A 22,633-nucleotide genomic window follows, 5' to 3' on the forward strand; every position below is an offset into this window, starting at 1 on the left:
TGGGACCCCGTGGGGGAGGAGAAGCGGCCCCTCCCTCGGGCGCCGCTCCCTCCGCGGGCGCTAGGACCCAGTGGAAAGTTGTCATCCCGGCCCTAGATTCCAGGCTGGCTTCCCTGGGTGTGACGTCAGCCAGCAGCCCCGTCCCCCCCCCCTCCAGCGCCCCCCCCGCCCCGTTCCCAGGCCCGTAACATTAGGGAGGAAAATGTTACTTTCCGTCCAGCCGCGGGCCGCCATCGCCACATTTGGCTACAATAAGACCAGCAAGAAGGTAGGAAAAGCGACTGCGTCCTGCCCCCCCCCCCGCCCCAGCGCGCCCCAATGCCTTTGGCCCCCCAGGAGAGGAGAAGGGGGGTTCCCATCTCCCCCCCCCCGCGCTCCCTGCACCTCCCGTTAGCCGCGGGGCCCGGCTCAGGCCTTTGTGCTGGGGGAAGTTCAGGGCGCTGCCCCCCCCTTCCGTCCCCCCTCCCCCCCGCAGCACCGCCCAGGGTGAAGATCTGCCCCCCCCCCCCCCCCGCGCTGCTCCACCAAGTGTAGCCAGGAGAATCGCTTTTCCGGGCACCCCCCCCACTACCACCGCTCCCGGGCCGAGCTGGGCTGCGCCCCCCACCCCGGAGTGTGGGGTGGGCTGAGGTGTGGGGATGGGGGGGAGCTGATCTCCACTTCGGGGTTCAGGGGGGTCCCCGTGCTCCGGGGAGAGGGGTTTGATTGGTGGGTGAATATCCCAGGCAGGCCAGGCCCCACCTCCCTCCGACTGTGGTTGGCTCTGGGGCTACCTGGGGGGTGTCTGTCCCCCCCCCGTGCAGGCAGAACGCGAGGGGGGTGTTATTGGCGTTGGGGTCAGAGTTAGGGGGTTTAGGGTCTTGCTGGGATTAGACTTTGGGTTTGGATTTTGGAGTGGGGTCTAGTGGGTTAGAGCTGGGGGTGGCTGGCAGCCAGGACTCCTGGGTTCTCTCCTCAGCTCTGGGAGGGGAGCATGGTCTAGTGGTTAGGGGGGCTGGGAGCCAGGACTCCTGGGTTCTCTCCCCAGCTCTGGGAGGGGGGCCTAGCGTAGCCTGGGGGTTAACACAGTGGGGCCTGGGGAGGGGGGAGCAGGACTCCTGGTTTTAGTCCCAGCTCTGCCACTGGCTGGCGGTGTGACCTTGTGAGGGACAAGCCTCCGTGCCTCAGTTTCCCTGTCTGCAGAGTGGCGCGCGGGGGCAGGCGGGTGAATTCTCATGTCACTGAATCCCAGCGAGACCCTCTGCCCTTCACAAGCCCCTTCTCCCACAGCGCCACAGGGGGCAGAACTGTTGTGCCCTGTTATTGCGGGGGTAACAGCTGGAGTCTCTGTCCCATGGAGCAGGGATCCATGCAGCACCCGGGGGGCCTCCGATACACCCCCTCCCCCTGGACTCCAGATTACACCCAGACGGATGGCTCTGTAATCCAGACCTCTCCCTCCCCTTTCGGGGCTCCCTTCTGCAGACCATGGCTTGGATCCCCCCCACCCCCTCTTGTCCCCGTGACATTAACGTCCTGAGCGTAGGAGATGAGTCTGCAGCACCAGCCAGCCAGAAGCCATGACTGACTGGCCCCATCACCCACCCCGAGTGTCCACCCCCCCACCCCCGCAGAGTCCGCCGCCGAGTCAGGCCGCGAATGCCAGAAACGCAGGAGCTGGGGAGCAAAGTGAAGGCCTCCGAGAAGCCAGCTGTACACATGTAAAATCATTCCTTTGTGTGTGCGAGATCTGTCACTTTCCAAGCCACTGAACTTTCTCCAGGGGAGTGTGTGTGTCCTTGGCGGGTTCGTGTGTGCGAGTCTGGGGGATCCGCGCGTGTGGCGTCCGCAGTGTACTCGCGCTGGCCTTTTCTGTCAGAGGGGCTTTACAGGGTGTCGGCCCGTGTTTGGGGTGTTTTTTGCGTCTGTCTGTCTTTGTGCGCCCGGATTGTCTCCCTGTAACTGCTGGTGCGTGTCGGGCTGTGTATTTGGGGCAGCGGCGTTTGGATGTGCACCTGTGACATAGTTGCCGTATTGACGTGTGAGACGGTGAGTTTGTTGACATGCTGGTGAATTTGCTCTAGTGTGTCTGTGTTGGCGCGCGTGCGATGGTCGTGCGTGTGGCGTACTGGTGAGTCTGGGTGTGACAGTGGTGGGGGGGTGAGTTTGTGGTGCACGACACCGCACGGCCATTAGAGTGGTGTGTGCGTTTGCAGGGGAGCCGCTGGGTGTGAGTGCGTTGTCCGGGAATTTTGTAGATCTGGGTGTCCAGTCGGGCCCTGGGATTGTGGGACGCAGTGGGACATGGTCCACCCCACGTGGGCAGTCCTCAGCCACAAAACAGCCCCGCCCCCGGTGTCTGTAACGCAGCCGGGGACGCAGGGAGTCAGAATACGTCTTCACTGAAGTTAGGGGAATTTTTGCCTCATAATTTGCTGACTGTCTGAGTTACTCATCTCGAATGAGTGGAAATGCTCTGCGGGGAACTCTGCGATTTAGGCCAGTTCTTGGGCTGTGACATGTTAGTGATTGATTTTTGCGTATTTCCAGGGGTCCAGTGGCTCGGTGGCTGGTATTGTTTTGTTTTGTTTTGGGCAGCCCATGTTGCTGAGGCTCTGATCCGGGCGGGGAGTTTCTAGTTGCTTCATGAAAGTACCGTGACTAATAGCTTCATAGACTTTTAAGGCCAGATAATCCCATCTGACCTCCTGCCTTGACCAGGCCGAAGGACCTTGTCGTTCCTGCACCCAGCCCATATCGTGTGGTCGAGCTAGAACTAAGATCTCGACTGGACAGGAACTCACCTCACACTCCAGGGCCACCTAGTGTCCTGTCTCCGACAGGGGCCAGCACCAGATGTTTTAGAGGAGGAAGTAAGAACCTGCCTGTTAGCCCACACACCCCTGAGTGATGCAGTTAGAGAACCTAGTGTAGACAGCGCTGTGTGGCGGGAGTGCTTCTCCGAGCAGCACAGCTCCCGCCTCTTGCGGAGGTGAATTCACCGTGCCGATCCCCCGCTGGGGTAGTAGCGTCTTCGCTACGCACCGCAGCTGCACCAGCGCAGCAAGGGACGTGGAGACAGGCCCAGGGTCTCCCCCTCCCAGCTGTGTAAATGGCCATCTGAGTCCTGAGCCCGTTTCTTACCTCTCTCTGCCCTCCCGGTGCCTCCTGGCATGTCCGCACTGCTTGGGAACCCGGCTCCGTGGATTCGGTGCTTCCCCCACTGCATCGCCAGCCTGGGTTAACACTCGCTGGCCCCGGGGCTCCCAGCCGCGCCGCTGCGTCCACGCCTCTGTCTCGGGTCTGCGCCCACACTCCAAAACGCCGGGGCTAGGACCTAAATCAGAGTGGGACTTGGTTCTGACCCCCCCTCCCCTGCTCCAGCAGGTCCTAGGACCCGGGTCCTGAGCACTTGCTGACCTGAGCCAGCCTGATTTGTGCGTGGATGGAAGTGGGGCTTGACTCAAGCCTGAGTCAGAGCCCAGCCTTTAGTGTGCAGGGTAGACGTACCTAAGAACCCCAGTCATGGGCCAGGGCCTCATGGCGCTTGGCGTGGCCTGGCAGATCTCTGGGAAAAGGCCGCGCTGGCCCCGGAGATATTTGACATGATGGTTTAAAGAACCAGCCCCTCTTGTTAGCTTGAAATGAAACCCTCGGCCCTATAGCCTTTTGCTTGTGAGCTGCCTGGGGTCAGCGGGGCCCTGACCTGCTCCTGCGAGCCGAATGCGAACTAGACATTATGCACCGGAGCAGCCCCCTCTGGGGAACCGGAGTGAGCGGCCTGCCAAGGGGAGTGGGGGGCACAAAACCTAACTGGCTTCACGACGGAGCTTGCTAAGTCTGTAGAGGGGACGGTCTGATGGGACTGCCCACAATGGCACGCAGCCGATCTGCAGCTACTAGCAAATATCTCCACCGGCGGGGACGGGACACGACACTGGCTGGGGAGGGCTCTGAGTTACGACAGAGAATTCTTTCCTGCGTGTCTGGCTGGTGGGTCTCACCCACATGCTCAGGGTCTAACTGATCACCAGATTTGGGGTCAGGAAGGAATTTCCGCCCCGGTCAGATTGGCAGAGACCTTGGGTGGTTTTCGCCTTCCTCTGCAGTGTGGGGCACTTGCAGGTTTCAACTAGTGTCAATGGTGGATTCTCTGTAACTTGGAGTCTTGAAACCAGGATCTGAGGACGTCAGTGACGGGGTCTGTCACAGGCGTGTGGGGGCGGGGTTCTGGACATGCAGGAGGCCAGACTAGGGTGTCTGGGTCTGAGCTGGCAAGGCCCACGCCTGAAAAAGGAACTGCGGTGTTGGGGTCCCAGGGGGACGACCCAAATTCCGAGTAGAATAATTACAACATGGCCGTGTAGGTGTCCAAATGGAAATCTGAGCAACAGGGAGGCTGTGTGGCCTAGTGGTAAAGCACGGCCTGGTATCCAGGAGGCCTGGTTCTAGCATTTTGGGCAAATCACTTCTTGCTCTGTGCCTCAACTTCTGCATCTGTGAAATGGGGTTAATGATCCCACCCGCCCTTGGTCACGTGCTGTGGGAGCGGCGCTCGGTGCTGTTTGTTTTATGCCTGACAGTTTTCCATGCTTCTGTTAGTTTAAAAACAAAAAATCGGCCGGTGAACCTCGATCCTGCACCAACTTCCCCAGGTGCCTCACTTCCCGCTCCTGGGATGTGCCCTGAGCTTTGGGGGGGGTTTTAAACGTGTGCGTGAAACGGGGCACTGGGGATACATCCACTAGGCCAAGCGTCCCAAAGGCCCGGCACCCACAGATCGGGCCTGGAGCTTGCCAAGATCCCAGCGAGGCGCGAGAAGGGGCTCTGCGAGAGTGTCGCAATGGGAGTTGTACGGTGAAATGTTACCCTGGTAATACCATTATTAATGAGGGGTAATCGGGTAGCACCCAGGCACTCCAGTCAAGGCCCCATGTGCCGGGCGCTTGACGTGATTTATTAGGTGTATTACGGTAGCATCTAGGCGGCCCAGCCATAGACCTGCTCCCTGGCATTGCTTCCTGGCAACATGAGCCCTTTTGCGAACCCGGCTCAGACGGTGGGCGCTGGGCACCGTGACCCACGACTGCCCTGCAGCCCCACCGCCTAACAGCAGCTTCAGCCCGTCTGGGAATGAAATGAATCTTTGCAAATGTAGGTAGCACTAGAAGGAACAAAAAAATGCATTGAGGAATGTCATTGTATCAGCCACACCCAGCTGGCATCACTGCCCAGGCATGTGGTGGTGTGATCATTAGTGATGTCACCCACCATTTCCTGTGGCGGGGGGAGAAGAGAGAGCGCGAGAGAGGACAATTCTCCTGCAGGCCAAGTTTAGCATCACTGGAGGTTCCTGTCCCTCTGTGACTGAGTCGTCCAAGTGTCACTGCAGGGGCTGGTGGGTGAACGCAGGCCTGAGCGGTGGTTTTCAGAACAGGCACTTTGGGCTCCCGCGTTTGTGAGTTTTGTGTCCGGGGTTTGTTTTGAAATTCTCCGAGGCGTTGACCAAACTTTAGCTCAATACAACGATTTCCTCCAGAAACAGCATTTTAAAAACGATGATGACCGCACCCCCCCCCACCCCATTCTTGTGTCTCCAAGCGCTTTGCAAAGGGGGCCAGCGTCAGCGCTGGTTCGCAGCTGGGGAAACCGAGGCATGGCGCTGCAGACCCAAGAATTGAACGTAGATCGCCGGACTCCTGGCCCAGAACTGAGCCTTGCCCGGGACCCTGCCTCCTCTCAGGGCCTGGGGCTGGTGCCTGCAAACCCGAGAGTGAAATTGACTAGAAACGGACTAAGCAAGTGTGAAACTGACCAGTCTGTTTTCACTTCCGAGCCGCCAACCCCCAGCCCTCAAAATCATGAGGTTGGCTTGAAAATCAGGAGATTTTATACAAATTGTTCTTCGGCGCCTCCTCCTGTGTGAGCCTTTGGGGTCACACTCAGGTCACGTTTTCATGCTTTTCCCTGCAACCAGGAGGGCTAGAAATTTACTCTTTGGGTCCCCCCCCCCAATTAAAGCCGAGATTTTCGCCTGACCCTCTGGCTCCTGGAGCTGAATCTCTCCGAGGAACACCAGATATTGTGAGACTCATGATAAGATCATGAGCATTGGCAACGCATGGAGACCCGACGTTTAAAAACACAACAACCCAGGGTGGAAAAGGAATTAGTACCTACGAATCCCAGGCATGGACCCAGCCCCAGCTGTGCTCGGCGCTGTACAAACGTACTTCAGATTGTTCCATTCCACTCACCTCTGGGGCGTGCCAAGAACCCAAGGCAAGGGGATGATTATGCCTTGAACAGCCATGCATTTGATAAGCTCTTACTGTCTCAGGCTTGGATTTTCAGAGGAAAACTGAAAATCTCGCCGGCACATCCCAGTTTAGGGCTCCACCAGGCTGTATAATAATTACACACTGGCTGGGCCAGTGGCGGAGACTGGCCCTACGGCCTGGTGGTCAGGGCCCTCGCCTGGGATAGCGGCAGGCGGAGCAGGGAGTGGAATCGGGGTTTCCAGCACCACCATGCTCTGATCCTTGGGCTGTTGGCTATTCCGGGTTCTGACCTGAAATCCCACCCTGGCCCGGGAACCGGCGGCATCGAAACTAGCACGTTTACACGGAAAGTTTTGGTTGCCACAAACCGGCGTTTTCCCTGGTTTGGTTGAAGAACTCGGCGCAGAAGCTGCGCCGTTTCATGCTCTCTGTCCGGCTGGCGCGCCTTCCCTGGGCGTATTGGGTAGCAGCCTGACCGCTCACAATGCCGGGCGCTGCACGTAGGGTCCCTGCCCCAGAGAGCTTCCAGTCTGGAGAGACAAGGGAGGGGCAATCCAGGGACAGCGCGGGGACGTGCCTGAGGTCACAGGCTGGGGCTGTGGTGTTGCTGGGAGAAGAACCCAGGCAGTCTCGCAGCCAGGCCCCTCAACCAACCTTGCTTCTGGAGCTGGGGAGAACCCAGGAGTCCTGACACGTTGGAACACTGTTCTGCCACCGGTCTATTCACCAAACCTGCTCCCTCCCTTGCTCTCAATCCCACCGACATTTGTGGCCTCAATTCCTCCAAACCCACCCGCCTCTAACTCTCCCTGTCGCCCTGGGCACGCAGCGTCGGGGGTCTCCCCAAATACTGAGTCCTGTCGGCTTCATGGGGACGGCGCCGCAATACGGGGGCTAAGGGCGGCATTGGGGTAAGGGAGTTAGGCACACAACAGGAATCTGGCACCTAACTCCCCTGGGCCCTTTGACAATCCCTCCCCCCCATCCCCCCTGCTGTACCATGTCTCTTTCCATGTCCCGCAGGGCGCCCCCCCATCCCCTTTATCTACCAACTCGGCCAGGCCTCCCGCCCCTCCCCTGGCAGCTCTCTCCGCCCGCCTCGCTGCCACAGCCCCGACCTACCACCTGGGCTTCTCGGAAGCCAAACCGTGTGCTCGGCCAACGCAGCGCGGGAGTGAAATGAGCAGCGGAGGGGAGAGGCGCTCGCGTCCCGTCCACCCTCCCAGAATAACCATGTTCACACATGATGCTGAGAACGTGGCTGGGGCCAAGTCACGTGCTTTAAGCGTGTTTCTTTTCTTGCCTGTGTGGACCTGCCTGGAGAGCCGCGTCCTGCCCCTCGTGGTTTGTTCCGCCCTCCAGGCTCGGCGGCAAAGGCAGAGCCGGTGGCTGGGAGGTGAAGCCAGAACCGTCCCGATTAGACGTAGGGCCCAAGTTGTGAACAGGGAGGGGAACTGATCCTTGGACCCCCTGCCCCAGGCATGTGGGGTTTCTCCGTCTCTTGGAAGGCTGTGCCTCGAGATGGGGCTTTGGCGAAGATCGGGTGTAGCTCAACCACAAGGTATGGGCTGGCTGCGGGAATCCTTGGGACAGGCTCTCTGACCTGGGGAGGTGTGTGGGGGGGAAACTGAGGCACGGACATGTCTTGCTCAAGATCCCGCAGCAAAGTGGGGTGAGAACCCAGGAGTCGTGGCTCCCAGCCCCGCTCAGTAAACTGATCACCTTCTCCTGTGCATCGGGAAAGCTTCAAATGAGGAAACGGGTGTCAGGGAAATTCAAGTGGGTGTTTCCCCTCTGACATTCGCCCCTGACCTGGTTTTGTTTCACCCTGTCTGGACCCCTTTCCTGTCCCAGGTCTCCGGTGCTGGCCCTGATCCTGTTCAGTTTGGGGTCCCCTCTAGTGTCCTGAGAGAGACTCATTTCTGTCTCTGGTTTTGTGAAGGCGACTCTGCTCCCACCTGGCCCTGGACTCACTTCAGGCACCTCCCATCCCCTTCCCATACCGTGCCTCAGTTTCCCCAGCAGTGTCTCACAAGGAGAAGTTGATAGATTAGTATTTGCCAAGGGCTTTGAGCTCCCTGGACAGAGCAAAGCTTTGCTGATGAGCCAATGCATGTGGGCCTCTGGTGTTGCCCTCTGCTGGATGGCACAAGAATTGCTCATGTGTGGACCATAGATCCCATACTGCTTTGTGCTACTGGAGATTCCCCATTAACTCAGTGGGGCTGGGGGCTTTCGGAGCAGGGGGGGCTGAGTTCTAGACTTGTCGCTGTTGTGAGGCCCCGATGCTCTGTGCCTCACACACGCAGGCCCTGCAAATTCTGGGGCGAGTTCCAACTCCGCGCCTGTCAGTGTCCCGCTCCCCAGAGACGCTCCCACGCCAGGCTGGGCTGGTGCCGGCTGCCCAGGGAGGAGCATTGGACCAGCCCCAAGCGCTGCCCCGGGCCAGGCCCCCGGGCCGCTGCCGTCCGGGAGCAGGGAGCCGGCTGCTGCAGGGGCGGATCCACGTGGTGAGCTGCCCCGCTGGGTCGCAGCCCCTCTCAGCTCCTGGGCCTAGGGACGCCGGTGGTACCGTTCCCGCGGGAGCAGCCTTGGGAGCTGGGCAGACCTGGCCCGGCACAGGCCCCGGCTGACCATGAGCCACTTCGACCACATGGTTCGAATGGCTCCAGGAGCAACCAGAGTCTGTGAGAGCGAAGGGCTGAGAGGGCAGGGACAGAGGGCTGGGGTGGAGGCAGGGAGGGGCCGATGCCCCTCACTCCCGACCCGCAGCCCCCTGCTAGCCCAGCCCTGGGCTCCCCCCAGCTCTGCCGGTGCCCCTCACTCCCGACCCGCAGCCCCTGCTAGCCCAGCCCTGGGCTCCCCCCAGCTCTGCCGGTGCCCCTCACTCCCGACCCGCAGCCCCTGCTAGCCCAGCCCTGGGCCCCCCACCCCCAGCTCTGCCGGTGCCCCTCACTCCCGACCTGCAGCCCCCTGCTAGCCCAGCCCTGGGCTCCCCCCAGCTCTGCCGGTGCCCCTCACTCCCGACCCGCAGCCCCTGCTAGCCCAGCCCTGGGCCCCCCACCCCCAGCTCTGCCGGTGCCCCTCACTCCCGCCCCGCAGCCCCTGCTAGCCCAGCCCTGGGCCCCCCCCAGCTCTGCTGGTGCCCCTCACCCCCGACCCGCAGCCCCTGCTAGCCCAGCCCTGGGCCCCCCAGCTCTGCCGGTTAGGGTGACCAGACAGCAAATGTGAAAAATCAGGACAGGAGGTGGGGGGGTAATAGGAGCCTATCTAAGAAAAAGACCCAAAAATCGGGACATCTGGTCGCCCTATTGCCAGTGCCCGTCACTCCCGACCTGCAGCCCCCTGCTAGCCCAGCCCTGGGCTTCCCCCTTCCCCAGCGCTGCCAGTGCCCCTCACTCCCGACCCGCAGCCCCCGCTATCCCAGCCCTGGGCCTCTCCTGAGCTCCGAGCCAGCCTTTCCTGAATGCTGCAGCGGTTTTGCAATGTGGAGCGACGCCCACACAGGGCGAAACGGATTCCCCCCCCCCCCCCGCCCCAGTGACCTCACTCAGCAAATCACAGCCCAGCCTGGGGAGCTGGGAGTTACTGTGCCCGGCCCCGCATGTGCATTGCACGCCCCTCGCACGCTGGGGCACACGCGTTCGGGCCCTGTGGCTCTCCTCGTGCATCGCACGGCCCCTCCCTTCCATCCCCCAGTGCACATCCTGCCCTGCTGGGCCTGGGGGGGGGGAGTCTGGGGCAGGGGATGGGGGTCCAGCTGCGAAGGGCTTTGACTGCGGCCCAGGGGTTAGGGGCTGAGCCGTCCCTACAGGCCGGAGTTGGGGTTGGTTCCAGGCAGGCGGGACCTGGGTGGGGGAGGGTGTGTGTGAACAGAACACGGGGCCTGCAGTTCAGCGGGGGTGTGTGTGTTCCTGCTCCCCCCCAGCCCAGCTCTGCCCCAGGAATCCCCCCCTGCCCCAGGCACTGCCAGGCGGATCACGGCCAACCCTGTGGCTCTGTCCTGGTGGGGCCCAGGGCAGCGGCCGACCAGAGTCACCGGAACCCCAAGGAGCGCGTGGGCCGGTGGCTGGGAGCCCGGGCTCCTGACTCCTATTCTGGACTGTGCCACTGACTCCCTGCGTGACCTTGGCCCTGTCTCTTAGCCCCTCAGCTGGTGGCGGGCGTCTTACGCTGTCGCTCGTTCCACTGGCATCCAGAGCGCCCCTGGGGGCGAGCACTGCCTGGCACTCTGTGACGGGTGGGGCCAGAAGGTTACAGGCCTGGCTGGGGGCAGGTGGGTGCTTGCAAAGCCGGGGCTGTGACCCTGGAGGGATCCGGCTGGATTCCACAGAGGAACCTCCACCGCGGCTGAGTCAGCTTCCTCCCTCCCTGTTCCGCCCTGCGCCGGGAGATAACCCCGAGGAGCCAGCCCGGCTGGCTGGGGGCCGGACTAAGAACATACCCCTGCAGCGCTTGGCGAGCAGCACCGCCCCAGGCCAGGCAGTGGAGCAGTTGGGGAAACTGAGGCACGGGTGGGGGAAGGGACTCATCCGGGGTTGCACGGTGGGGTCATGGCAGAGCTGGGATCAGAATCCAGGAGTCCTGACAACTGAAGAGGGGGAGTCGGGCATGTGGAGCCCAGGGCTAGGCTAGCAGGGGCTGCGGGTCGGGAGTGAGGGGCACCGGCAGAGCTGTGGGGAGCCCAGGGCTGGGCTAGCAGGGGCTGCGGGTCGGGAGTGAGGGGCACCGGCAGAGCTGTGGGGAGCCCAGGGCTGGGCTAGCAGGGGCTGTGGGTCGGGAGTGAGGGGCACCGGCAGAGCTGGGGATTGGGGGAGCCCATGGCTGGGCTAGCAGGGGCTGCGGGTCGGGAGTGAGGGGCACCGGCAGGGGCTGTGGGTCGGGAGTGAGGGGCACCGGCAGAGCTGGGGGGAGCTCAGGGCTGGGCTAGCAGGGGCTGTGGGTCGGGAGTGAGGGGCACCGGCAGAGCTGGGGATTGGGGGAGCCCATGGCTGGGCTAGCAGGGGCTGCGGGTCGGGAGTGAGGGGCACCGGCAGGGGCTGTGGGTCGGGAGTGAGGGGCACCGGCAGGGCTGGGGGGTGGCAGGGGCTGCGGGTTGGGAGTGAGGGGCACCGGCAGGGCTGGGCTAGCAGGGGCTGCGGGCTGGGAGTGAGAGGCACAGGCAGTAGGTCTCCAGGGATGGGGGAGGTTCGATACTCCAGGTCGTGACCTCCCCCCCCCCCCACTGAAGAACTTTAATTCAATATTAAAGCTGTTTTGAGCCGCTTTCCTCATTGGGCAGCTCATTGTGATGTCACACTGGCCACATGGCTGACTTCAGCTTGTTTGCATGCTGCGTTCTGATTGGTTGGAGTTGGTGGCAGCACTGGGATTTTTGCTGCCTCTCCCGGGGGGCGGGGCATGTGTGTACATATCGGGGTGGCCGGGAATCACCCCCCGGGTCCCCAGGCATTTGCCCCAGGCCCATCAGGCCGGGAGGGGGCAGGAGTTGGGCGTTTAGCAGTTGGGGTTCCGTGATCAAGCCCTAGCCGGTGTGCGGGGATGGTTTGGGGGGTGAAGCCTCAGATTCGACCCCCTCAGACTCAGTCCCCCCGCATCCCCTCCAGGCCTCATGCCATTGACTGTACCTAGGATGGTTTAAACTGGCTCCCGTCATCACTGACTTACTCAGGTCCCCGGTACCTGAGGCAGGGGGTTGTTACAATCAGGCCTCGGGTTCAGTGGAAACTCCCTTTGCCGTCTGTCCGCTGCCGTCTGTCCGCTGCCCCCAGCCTGCCACCCGTCTCTCTCCCCTCCCCGCTAAGGACGGGGCAGGCAGCCCCTCTCTCTGTTGCTCCCTGAGACCCCTGGGCAGGAGGAAAGATTCAAAGAGCTGGAGGGGGAACGTGAGCCAGCCAGCTGCGGATCCCACCGCCCCCACCAACGTCCCTCGGGAGCCCCGCCCCCTGCTCACCAGCTCCTCCCCCTCTTGTCTCCCAGCAGCCTTATGTGTCAGTGGCCCAGCAGATGGCGCCCCCGAGTCCCAGCGGCAGCAACAACAACAGCAGCAGCAGCAGCAGCGGAGGCGGCGGGGGAGGCGGGGACCAGCTGAGCAAAACCAACCTGTACATCCGGGGCCTGCACCCGGGCACCACCGACCAGGACCTCGTCAAGCTGTGCCAGCCGTACGCCGGGGGGGGCAGCGGGGCGGGATTGAGGGAAGCATCCATGGGGCTGATACATCCCCCCCAGTAGGGCGCAGAAATGGGGGATGGTGGGTGTCCGACATGAGGGGCGGGAGATGGGGGGTGTCCCATGTGGGGGAGATGGGAGATGGGATGGATCTGACATAGGGGGGATCTGACATGGGGGGTGGGAGATGGGGTTCCCCACGTGGGGGGGCGGGAGATGGGGGGGATCTGACATGGGGGTGTCCCACGTGGGCACATGGGGTACCCTGGACGCTCCCTTAGATCTCAGCCAGAGGCTGAGATGCGGCCGTGACCCCGGGGCTCGTCCCCTCCAGATGCTGCTTCTGCCTGGGGCTCGGAACAGAGCCGGAGAGCCCCCCATCTCCCTGCCCCCCCCAGCACTCCCAGCCCCCCCCATCTTCCTGCCCCCCCCAGCACTCCCTGCCCCCCCATCTCCCTTCCCCCCCCAGCACTCCCAGTCACCACAGCCACTGGTTTCCTTTGGGGGCAAGAATCCATCCTGGGCTCCCCCCCATGTCTGCCGGTGCCCCTCACTCCTGACCCGCAGCCCCCTGCTAGCCCAGCCCTGGGCTCCCCGTTTTGGGAAGGGCTTTGGGTGAGTCAGACTGGGGCCCCTGGAGCTCTGCGTTGGCCGGGGGTGGGGGGACGGGGGGGGGGCCCTGCTGGGCAGCAGCCCGTGGGGGTGGATCTGGCCTGGGAGCCGGCGCTGGGGGGAGAGGGGGGGCGGTTGCTGCCGTAGCCTCAGCTCACCCCAGTCGGGAATGCTGGAAGTGGCCCAGCACCGGCGCCCGCCCTGGCAGCCCGTGCAGTTCGGATCAGGAATTCGCAGGGGGAGGGGCTCCGGGAGCTGCTCTCAGCTGGGGTGGGGGGAGGGGTAACCCCTTCAGGGATGGGTCAGGATTCGGGAGTGTTTCCACGTCTCCATCGCACCCCGATTTTTCCAGGGCCTGGCGCCTCCTGCTGTGACGCGGCTTCGCCCCCTTGGGGGGGCTCGGGGTTGCTGGCTCCCGCGTGGTTTGTGAAGGGTTAATTCAGCCTCGCTAATTGGGGAAACTGAGGCACAGGAAAGGTGAAACGGGACGGGAGCGGAGGCTAGTGGTTAGAGTGAAGGGGGAGGAGGGGATGGAAACCAGGACTCCTGGGTTCTCTTTCCACCTGTGCCGTTGGCTGGTTCTGGGACCTAGGGGAAATCGCTCCTCCCCCCCCGGCCTCAGTTTCCCCGCCACCCATTTCCATAGGTGGTGTCTATCCAGGGCCATGGGCCTCTGCCACGTTCCCTGCCCTGCCTTTGGGCTCAGGGGGTCCCCCGGTGCCCGCAGCGCCAGGGACTTGCTCAATCCAGCAGCTGGTCGGATTTCCTCCCCCACCCTGCCTGTCTCGCTCCCTCCCCGCCAGGAAATCCGGCCAGGCTGACCCGAGGGGGGATGGGCTGTTTCCTTCCCTGCCTTGGGGGGGGGAGGGGCACAGAAGTCATCTGCCCTTTAAAAGGCCCCCCCATGGCTGCTGCATCCTGGGGGAGGGGAAATCTCATGACCTCCAGTGCTGAAGGGGGGGCTCTGGGAACTGCCCTGCTGGGGATCCCCAACCTGCCCCACCCCTGGCTTTGCAGCCGCTCTGTGGGGCCTGCGGGGGGTGGGGAGGGGCTGGATTCCCCCCACCCCCCGCCTGGGGCTCGCTGCCCCTAGGAATTCCTCATTTAACCCTTTCCCATGGGGACATGGGGATGTCTTTCTTAGCTGGCACCAATGGGCATTCGCCCCAAGTTCAGAGCTCTGCCCCCTACCCCCACCCCGGCTGCAGGATTCGCCTTCACTTCCCGGCCTAAATCAACGCGGCTGTTAAACAGCCCCTGCCCCACCCCAGAGGCAGCCGCAGCTCAGCGCCGCTCGAGGGATCCCTGTATAACCAGCCCCTGCCGAGGCAGCCGCAGCTCAGAGCCGGGCGAGGTTTGGGGGTGGCAGGCGCTGTGGGATACCCCGTTATGGGTCCCGCTGGCCGCTCTGCCCCATGCCCACTGTAACTCTTCTCTTTGGCATCCCCCCTCCCCCCCCAGATACGGCAAAATCGTTTCCACGAAAGCCATCCTGGACAAGACGACCAACAAGTGCAAAGGTGAGGCCCAGTGCCCCACAGCGGCGCCACGGGAGGGTCCCTGGTTCCTGGGAACCCCCCTGCTGCTTTCCCCAGTAGTCTGGGCTCTGGATACATTCCAGCAAAGGGTCCCCGTATACCCAGCCCCTGTGCCCACCCCAGAGCCAGCTGCATTTCAGTGCCAGGTGACGGGTCCCTGTATAACCTGCCCCTGCACCCCACCCCAGAGCCAGCCGCATCTCCCATGCTGGGCAAGGGGTCCCCATATACCCAGCCCCTGCGCCCCACCCCAGAGCCAGCCGCATCTCCGTGCTGGGCAAGGGGTCCCCGCATACCCCGCCCTCACCCCAAAAGGGCCTCCTCCCAGTGCCAGGTGAGGGGTTGCTGGGTGATGGGAAGCAAAAAATCCCATAAAGGGCTTTGAGACAACAAACCGCAAGATCCTAAATATCCAACACACGGGCTCTGGTTTGAGGCTGCAGGGTCCCCCTCCCTCCCTGCCCCCCCCCTCACTGTCTCTGCTTCTCTCCCAGGCTACGGCTTTGTCGATTTCGACAGCCCCACGGCGGCGCAGAAGGCCGTGACGGCGCTGAAGGCCAGCGGGGTGCAGGCCCAGATGGCGAAGGTAAGTGCCCCAGATGCCCCCTGCCCGCACGGAGATGGGGGGGCGCTGGGGGAGAGAGAGAGAGAGAGAAGTTGCTGGGGGTGTGGGGCCTCCTCCTAAAGCACTGAAAGGGTTAATGGTTCCAGCTGTAGGAGGTCCCTTCCCCCGGACCCCCACCACCCTGGGGTTCCCCCCCCCCCCCCCCCCCCCCCGTGGTGCAGGTTTGTGACTCGCCCTGCAGCTGGTTGGGCTCCGGCTTTGCCCAGGAGGCTTTGGGGGGGCGCTGAGCCGCACGGAGAATCGGGGCCATGGGGTTCTCTCAGCCTGGGGGGGGGGGGGGAACGGGGGCCGATCTCAGGCCAGGCCAGAGCCGTGGACGATTCTTCCTGGGCCAGACTTGGACTTTCCGTCCTGTCCCGGGACAGGGGAAAGTTCTGAAATCTGGGGGGTTGTCCCAGGACGGGGAGCCCGTCTCCCGGCTGCCCTCTGCTCCCTGGACGTCCCAGACCTGGGCTCCCCCACAGCTCTGCCGGTGCCCCTCACTCCCGACCTGCAGCCCCCTGCTAGCCCAGCCCTGGGCTCCCCCACAGCTCTGCTGGTGCCCCTCACGGAGCCGCAGCCCCATAGGGCAGGGGAAGAGGAAGTAATTCCCCACACAGAGGACAATTTCAGAGAAGGGGAGACCCTGGAGGCCCCTTTGGGGGTGCTGGGCAGCCCCTCACTGCCGTGTCTCCATAGCAACAGGAGCAGGACCCCACGAACCTGTACATCTCCAACCTGCCGCTCAGCGTGGACGAGCAGGAGCTGGAGGGGATGCTGAAACCCTTCGGACAGGTGATCTCCACCCGCGTCCTGCGCGACCCCAACGGCACCAGCCGCGGCGTCGGCTTCGCCAGGTCAGAGCCCCCCGCCCGGGCACCCCTGGGGGGAGGTGTTGGGGGGGGCGGGTCATTGGCACTGGGGGACGTTGGCGCTGGGGGTTCTCGGCATGGGGATGTTGAAGGGGGAGGGGGTTGGCACTGGGGGTTGTTGGCACGGGAGGGGGTCGTTGGCACTGGGGGACGTTGGCACTGGGGGTTGTCGGCATGGGGATGTTGGCACGGGAGGGGGTCGTTGGTGCTGGGGGTTGTTGGCGCTGGGGGTTCTTGGCATGGGGATGTTGGAGCGGGAGGGGGTCGTTGGCGCTGGGGGTCGTTGGCGTTGGGGGTTCTCGGCATGGGGATGGTGGAGGGGGAGGGGGTCGTTGGCGCTGGGGGACGTTGGTGTTGGGGGTTGTCGGCATGGGGATGTTGGAGGGGGAGGGGGACGTTGGCGCTGGGGGACGTTGGTGTTGGGGGTTGTCGGCATGGGGATGTTGGAGGGGGAGGGGGACGTTGGCGCTGGGGGACGTTGGCGCTGGGGGACGTTGGTGTTGGGGATTGTCGGCATGGGGATGTTGGAGGGGGAGGGGGTCGTTGGCGCTGGGGGACGTTGGCGTTGGGGGTTGTCGGCATGGGGATGTTGGCGCGGGACAGGGAGGGGGACGTTGGCGCTGGGGGACGTTGGCGTTGGGGGACGTTGGCGTTGGGGGTTCTCGGCATGGGGATGTTGGCACGGGAGGGGGAGGGGGTCGTTGGCGCTGGGGGACGTTGGTGTTGGAGGTTGTCGGCATGGGGATGTTGGAGGGGGAGGGGGTCGTTGGCGCTGGGGGACGTTGGCGTTGGGGGTTGTCGGCATGGGGATGTTGGCACGGGAGGGGGAGGGGGTCGTTGGCGCTGGGGGTCGTTGGCGTTGGGGGTTGTCGGCATGGGGATGTTGGCGCGGGACGGGGAGGGGGTCGTTGGCGCTGGGGGACGTTGGCGTTGGGGGTTGTCGGCATGGGGATGTTGGCGCGGGACGGGGAGGGGGTCGTTGGCGCTGGGGGTTGTCGGCATGGGGATGTTGGCGCGGGACGGGGAGGGGGTCGTTGGCGCTGGGCTCAGGCCTTCTGTCCCCTCACAGAATGGAGTCCACAGAAAAGTGCGAAGCCATCATCACCCACTTCAATGGGAAATACATCAAGACTCCCCCAGGGATCCCAGGTGGGCGGCAGGGCCTCGCGGTGGGGCACCCAAGGGGGAACCCGGGCAGCAGGAGCCGGGCAGGGGGCTGTTATATAATGACTCTCCTGGGGGATGGGACCCTGGGACCCTTCCCTTCCCTTCTGGGTTTAACTCTTGCCAGGCCGAACTCGGGAACAATGGGGACAGGAGGGGGGTGCAGGGAGCCCAGGGCTGGGCTAGCAGGGGCTGTGGGTCAGGAGTGAGGGGCACCGGCAGAGATGGGGAGGGGAGCCCAAGGCTGGGCTAGCAGGGACTGCGGGTCGGGATTGGGGGGCCCTGGCAGAGCATGGGGGGAGCCCAGGGCTGAGCTAGCAGGGGGGCTGTGGGTCGGGAGCAGGGGGGCCATGGGTTGGGATTGGGGGGTCCTGGCAGAGCGTGGGGGGAGCCCAGGGCTGGGCTAGTAGGGGGGGCTGCGGGACGGGAGCAGGGGGGGCTGGGGGTCGGGCATGACGCCTGCCTCTGTCTCTGGGCAGCCCCCTCAGATCCGCTGCTTTGCAAGTTTGCCGACGGGGGGCAGAAGAAGCGCCAGCCGCAGGGGAAGTACGTGCAGAACGGGCGGGCCTGGCCGCGGGACGGCGACTCGGTGAGACTGGCTCCCTGGGGTGGGAATCGGCCCCTCGCCCAGCCTGGGACCCCCAGCCGCTCTCTGGCCCTGGATGGAGGGGGCTATGGGGTCCCTTCTCTAGCGGTACGACTCTGTGCCCAGGGTTGCCGGGCGCCCGGTCGAAAAGGGACCTGGCGGCTCCAGTCAGCACCGCCGGCCGGGCCGTTAACAGTCCCGTCAGCGGCACAGCCGGGCTAAGACAGGCTCCCTCCTGCCCTGGTGCCGTGCAGCTCCCGGAAGCAGCCGGCACGTCTGGCTCCTGGGCGCAGGGGCAATCAGGGAAGCTCCGCGTGCTGCCCCTGACCCCAGCGCTGGCTCCGCAGCTCCCATTGGCCGGGAACTGCGGCCAATGGGAGCTGCGGGGGCGGCGCCTGTGGGCATGGGCAGCGCGGAGCCAGGGCAGGTGGGGAGCCTGCCTTAGCCCTGCCGCACCACCGACCCGGAGCCTGAGGTAAGCGCCGCCCGGCTGGAGCCCACCCCCTGAACTCCCTGCCCCACGTCGGAACCCCCTCCCACCCCCTAACTCCCTCCTGGAGCCCACACCCCAAACCCCTTAGCCCCACCCCAGAGCCCGCACCCCCAGCCAGAGCCCTCGTCCCCTCCCACACCCCAAACCCCTCTTCCCAGCCCCCGCCCAGAGCCCTCCCCCCCCAGCTGGAGCCATCACTCCCTCTCACACCCCAAGTCCCCGCCCCAGCCCAGTGAGGGGGGCTGAAATGAGTGGGGGGCGGGGCAGAGGCAGGGCAAGGGTGTTCGGTGTGCCCCCAACCCACGAGCTGGCGGGGGGGCGCGTCTCTCTGCCAACTGGCAGGGGGGAGACATGGATGGGTGTGTCTTGTCTGGGGGGTGTGAGATGCTGTGGCAGGGCAGTGGCGGCCTTGGGGGTTGCGGCGGCAGGAGGCGGGGTTGCTGCAGCTGGGGGCAGGGGGGCCGCACTCCTGGGCAGGCCTGACCCAGGTGTTGTGTCCCCACAGAGTGGCATGACCTTGACCTACGACCCCACCACGGCTCTGCAGAACGGGTGAGTCCCTGTGTCCTCCCCCCCTCCCCCATTGCCCCCTATGTGTGCTGGGGGGTGGGGGGGCACACTCCCTTTCTGTGCATCCCGCCGTGGAGTTTAACCCCGTGACGCCCGGCACCCTTCTCCCTCCACAGGTTCTACCCGACCCCCTACAGCCTGGCCCCCAACAGGATGATGGCTCAGACCACGCTCGCCCCTTACCTCCCGTCACCCATGTCCTCCTACCAGGTACCAGCGCGGGGGGGCTGCTGGGAGCCTGGCCAAGGAGCTTCCAGCCGAGGGGGAAGGGGGCTGTGTCAGGGTGTGACCCCCAGCCGGGGGGCTGTGTCTGAGGGGCTGCGTTGGGGTATGACCCCCAGCCGGGGGGGCTGTGTCGGGGGCTGGGGGGCCCGTGTCGGGGGCTGGGGGCTGTGGCAGGGTGAGACCCCAGCTGGGGGCCCGTGTTGGGGGCTAGGGGCCCGTGTTGGGGGCTGGGGGCCCGTGTCGGGGTGAGACCCCAGCTGGGGGGCCGTGTCGGGGGCTAGGGGGCCGTGTCGGGGGCTGGGGGCTGTGTCAGGGTGAGACCCCAGCTGGGGGCCCGTGTCGGGGGCTAGGGGGCTGTGTCGGGGGCTGGGGGCTGTGTCAGGGTGATATCCCCAGCTGGGGGGCCGTGTTGGGGACTGGGGGCTGTGTCGGGGTGAGACCCCAGCTGGGGGGCCCATGTCGGGGGCTGGGGGGCCCGTGTTGGGGGTTGGGGGGCTGTGTCAGGGTGAGACCCCAGCTAGGGGGCCGTGTCAGGGGCTGGGGGCTGTGTCGGGGTGAGACCCCAGCTGGGGGCCCGTGTCGGGGGCTGGGGGCCCGTGTCGGAGGCTGGGGGCCCGTGTCGGGGGCTGGGGGCTGTGTCGGGGTGAGACCCCAGCTGGGGGGCCGTGTCGGGGGCTGGGGGCTGTGTCGGGGTGAGATCCCCAGCTGGGGGCCCGTGTCGGGGGCTGGGGGCCCGTGTCGGGGTGTGACCCCCCCGGCTGGGCCCAGGGACCCGCTGACACCCCTCTTTGCCCGCAGGTTCACAGCCCGTCCTGGATGCACCATCAGTCGTACCTCATGCAGCCCACGGTGAGGCCCGGCCCGGCCCAGCCCCCCACCCCTCGGGGCGGCTTCCGTGACTCCGGGCCCAGGAGGCCATGGGGGGGCAGGGCAGGGGGGGCCCAGGGGAAGTAGCTTCAGGGCGGGGCCAATGAGGCTGCTCTGACATCACTTCCTGGTAACCATGGGGCCCAAACGCATCACTTCCTGTTGGTCAGAGGGATTTCATTGCCAACAGGAAATGATACATACTGAGTTTACACATCACTTCCTGTCCCTCGCTTGGTCTCTGACATCATTTCCTGTACAGCCTTCCCACCAGGGAAAGGGTCTTTCTGGTGCCAGGGTCTCTGCTGGCCTTAGGCTCCGCCCCCAGGCACAGACCTGTGCTGATTGGCCGTACTAGCCCCTGTGGCCCCAGGCTCCGCCTCGGCCCTGTGCTGATTGGCCAAACCAGCTCCTATGGCCCCAGGCTCCGCCTCATCCCTGTGCTGATTGGCCATACCAGCTCCCGTGGCCCCAGGCTCCACCTCCATCCCTGTGCTGATTGGCCGTACCAGCTCCCGTGGCCCCAGGCTCCGCCCCCGGCCCTGTGCTGATTGGCCATACCAGCTCCTGTGGCCCCAGGCTCCGCCTCTGGCCCTGTGCTGATTGGCCATACCAGCTCCCGTGGCCCCAGGCTCCGCCCCGGCCCTGTGCTGATTGGCCATACCAGCTCCCGTGGCCCCAGGCTCCGCCCCCGGCCCTGTGCTGATTGGCCGTACCAGCTCCCATGGCACTTAGCCCCCCCCCCCGTTGCCAGGTCCCTCTCCTCCCAGCCCCACCCCGGCCGCTCTCCAACCACTCTCCTCTGCCACAGGGGACGGTGCTGACGCCGACCATGGACCACACCATTTCCATCCAGCCCGCCTCCATGATGGGCCCCCTGACCCAGCAACTGGGCCACCTCTCCCTCAGTAGCACTGGCACGGTAAGGCCCCCGTCCGCCGGCACCAGGGCCCCAGCCTGGGCTCCTTTGGGCACCAGCCGCCCCCTGACCTCTCCTCTCTCCCTCCCCAGTACATGCCAGCGGCAGCAGCTATGCAAGGAGCTTACATCCCTCAGTACACGCCCGTGCCTTCCTCCAGCATCTCAGTTGAGGTAAGGGCCTTGTTCCAGGCTGGGGGCACAGCTGGAGGGGCAAGCCCCTGCCACATCTGTCAGCCGGGGGGTGGAAGTCCAGGGGGCCGCGGGTTCTAATCTCCCTTTCACCCCTCCACCTCGCTAACCGGCCAAGCCTCTGAAATGCAGCCACCTCTGGAGTGGGATGTGGCAGCTACTGGACAGCTGATGCAGTGATAAGGAACCGGGGATCACTCACCCACCCAGCATTGAAATGCAGCCACCTCTGGGGTGGGGTATGGCAGCTGTTGAACAGCCAACGCAGCAACCTTGCCCTGGCAGGCTAGGACAGGAAGTGCGCCTGTCTCCAGCTGGCCTCAGGTCAGCACGGGGCATTGACTGGGAGCGAAGAGCATCTCCCAGCACCACTTGCTGCAGTGCCCCCTCCCTAGGCCTCCCGTTCGCTGGTCAGGATAGGGGTGCGGGGGCCAGGCGGGGAGGCCGGGCCAGCGTCACCCCACACCCCCTAACCTCCTGCCTTTCAGGAGAACAGCGGCCAGCAGAGCCAAGTGGCTGTTGAGTCTCCGTCAGATCACGCTGCCTACTCCTATCAGTACAGCAAGTAACTGCAGGTAAGGGGGGGTCAGGGAAAGAGAGCCTGGCCCTCTTGGTGGCTCAGGCCCCAGGGTAGGAGACTGGCTGGCTATGGGGGATGGGGAATGGGACATGGGGCCTTTCCCCTGTAGGGGGCACCGGCTCTGATCTGGCCCCAGGGCAGGGGACTGGCTGGCTCAGGGGGATAGGGAATGGGACATGGGGCCTTTCCCCTGTAGGGAGCTCTGGCTCTGATCTGTCCCCAGGGCAGGGGACTGGCTGGCTATGGGGGACGGGGAATGGGACATGGGGCCTTTCCCCTCTGCTCTTTGCAAACCCCTGTATCAGTGAACTGTTCTTTCCCTCGTCAGCTGGACCAGGCGTCTCTGCTCCGAGCGCTCGCCCCGAGGGAGATCGCCACCTCCTCTTTGATTTGTGCTGCATCTAGAAGATCGAATCCATTTTTTTTTCTTCGTTCGTTTCTTTCTTTTGCAAAGAAAACAGTTTTGTAAAAAAAAAAACAACAAAAAAAAAAACCGGCAATAGACTTTGCTCACCAAGGAACCAAAGCAGTGGAATGGGGGGGCTGGGTCACCAGATCCACTCCGCGCGGACGGACAGATGGACTGAGGCCTATTTTAATAGGAGGGGGAAAAAAAAGTGTTTGGTTTATTTTTGGTCGTTGTTTTGAAGAACCCCCCTTTTTTTTTTTTTGGGTGGTTCTTTGAGGAAAGGCTTGATCCAGGAGGGTGGATCTGGCTGCCCCGGAGTGGCGAGGCTGCAGATTCGAATCTCTGGGACAATCGTCGTTTTCTTTTGTCAATTAAGGATTACTTTTTCGTTCCTTTCTTTTTCTTTTCTTTTTTTTAAAGGAAAAATATGCAACGTTTGAACAATTATATATTGAGGGGGTTTTTGGTTGTACTGCTCCCCGACCAATTCCGCCCGTTTCTTCGCCCCCCTCCGGACGCTTCTCCACGCCTGAATGCCACTGTAGGATAAAGAATTTTTTTCCGGGGGAGGG

At 64.0% G+C, this 22,633-nt stretch overlaps 1 protein-coding gene across 2 annotated transcripts; it reads left to right on the forward strand.

Moving 5' to 3' along the window:
- Positions 1-172: 172 nt before the first annotated feature.
- Positions 173-22,579, forward strand: RBMS2 (RNA binding motif single stranded interacting protein 2). 2 transcript variants are annotated; one of them, XM_054012240.1, is made up of 14 exons: positions 173-268; positions 12,240-12,424; positions 14,505-14,563; positions 15,076-15,167; positions 15,885-16,042; positions 17,127-17,206; positions 17,701-17,810; positions 18,806-18,852; positions 18,987-19,080; positions 19,894-19,944; positions 20,774-20,884; positions 20,974-21,054; positions 21,561-21,647; positions 21,981-22,579. In XM_054012240.1, the coding sequence occupies exons 1-13, from the start codon at positions 203-205 to the stop codon at positions 21,639-21,641; spliced, it is 1,215 nt and encodes a 404-aa protein (XP_053868215.1). In that variant the 5' UTR covers positions 173-202; the 3' UTR covers positions 21,642-21,647; positions 21,981-22,579. The 2 variants fall into 2 exon arrangements, with proteins under 2 accessions (XP_053868215.1, XP_053868216.1); XM_054012241.1 differs by having other exon boundaries at positions 12,243-12,424.
- Positions 22,580-22,633: the final 54 nt, after the last annotated feature.

Source organism: Malaclemys terrapin, chromosome 23 (assembly GCF_027887155.1).
Source record: "Malaclemys terrapin pileata isolate rMalTer1 chromosome 23, rMalTer1.hap1, whole genome shotgun sequence".
In the NCBI taxonomy this organism is placed as follows: domain Eukaryota; kingdom Metazoa; phylum Chordata; order Testudines; family Emydidae; genus Malaclemys; species Malaclemys terrapin.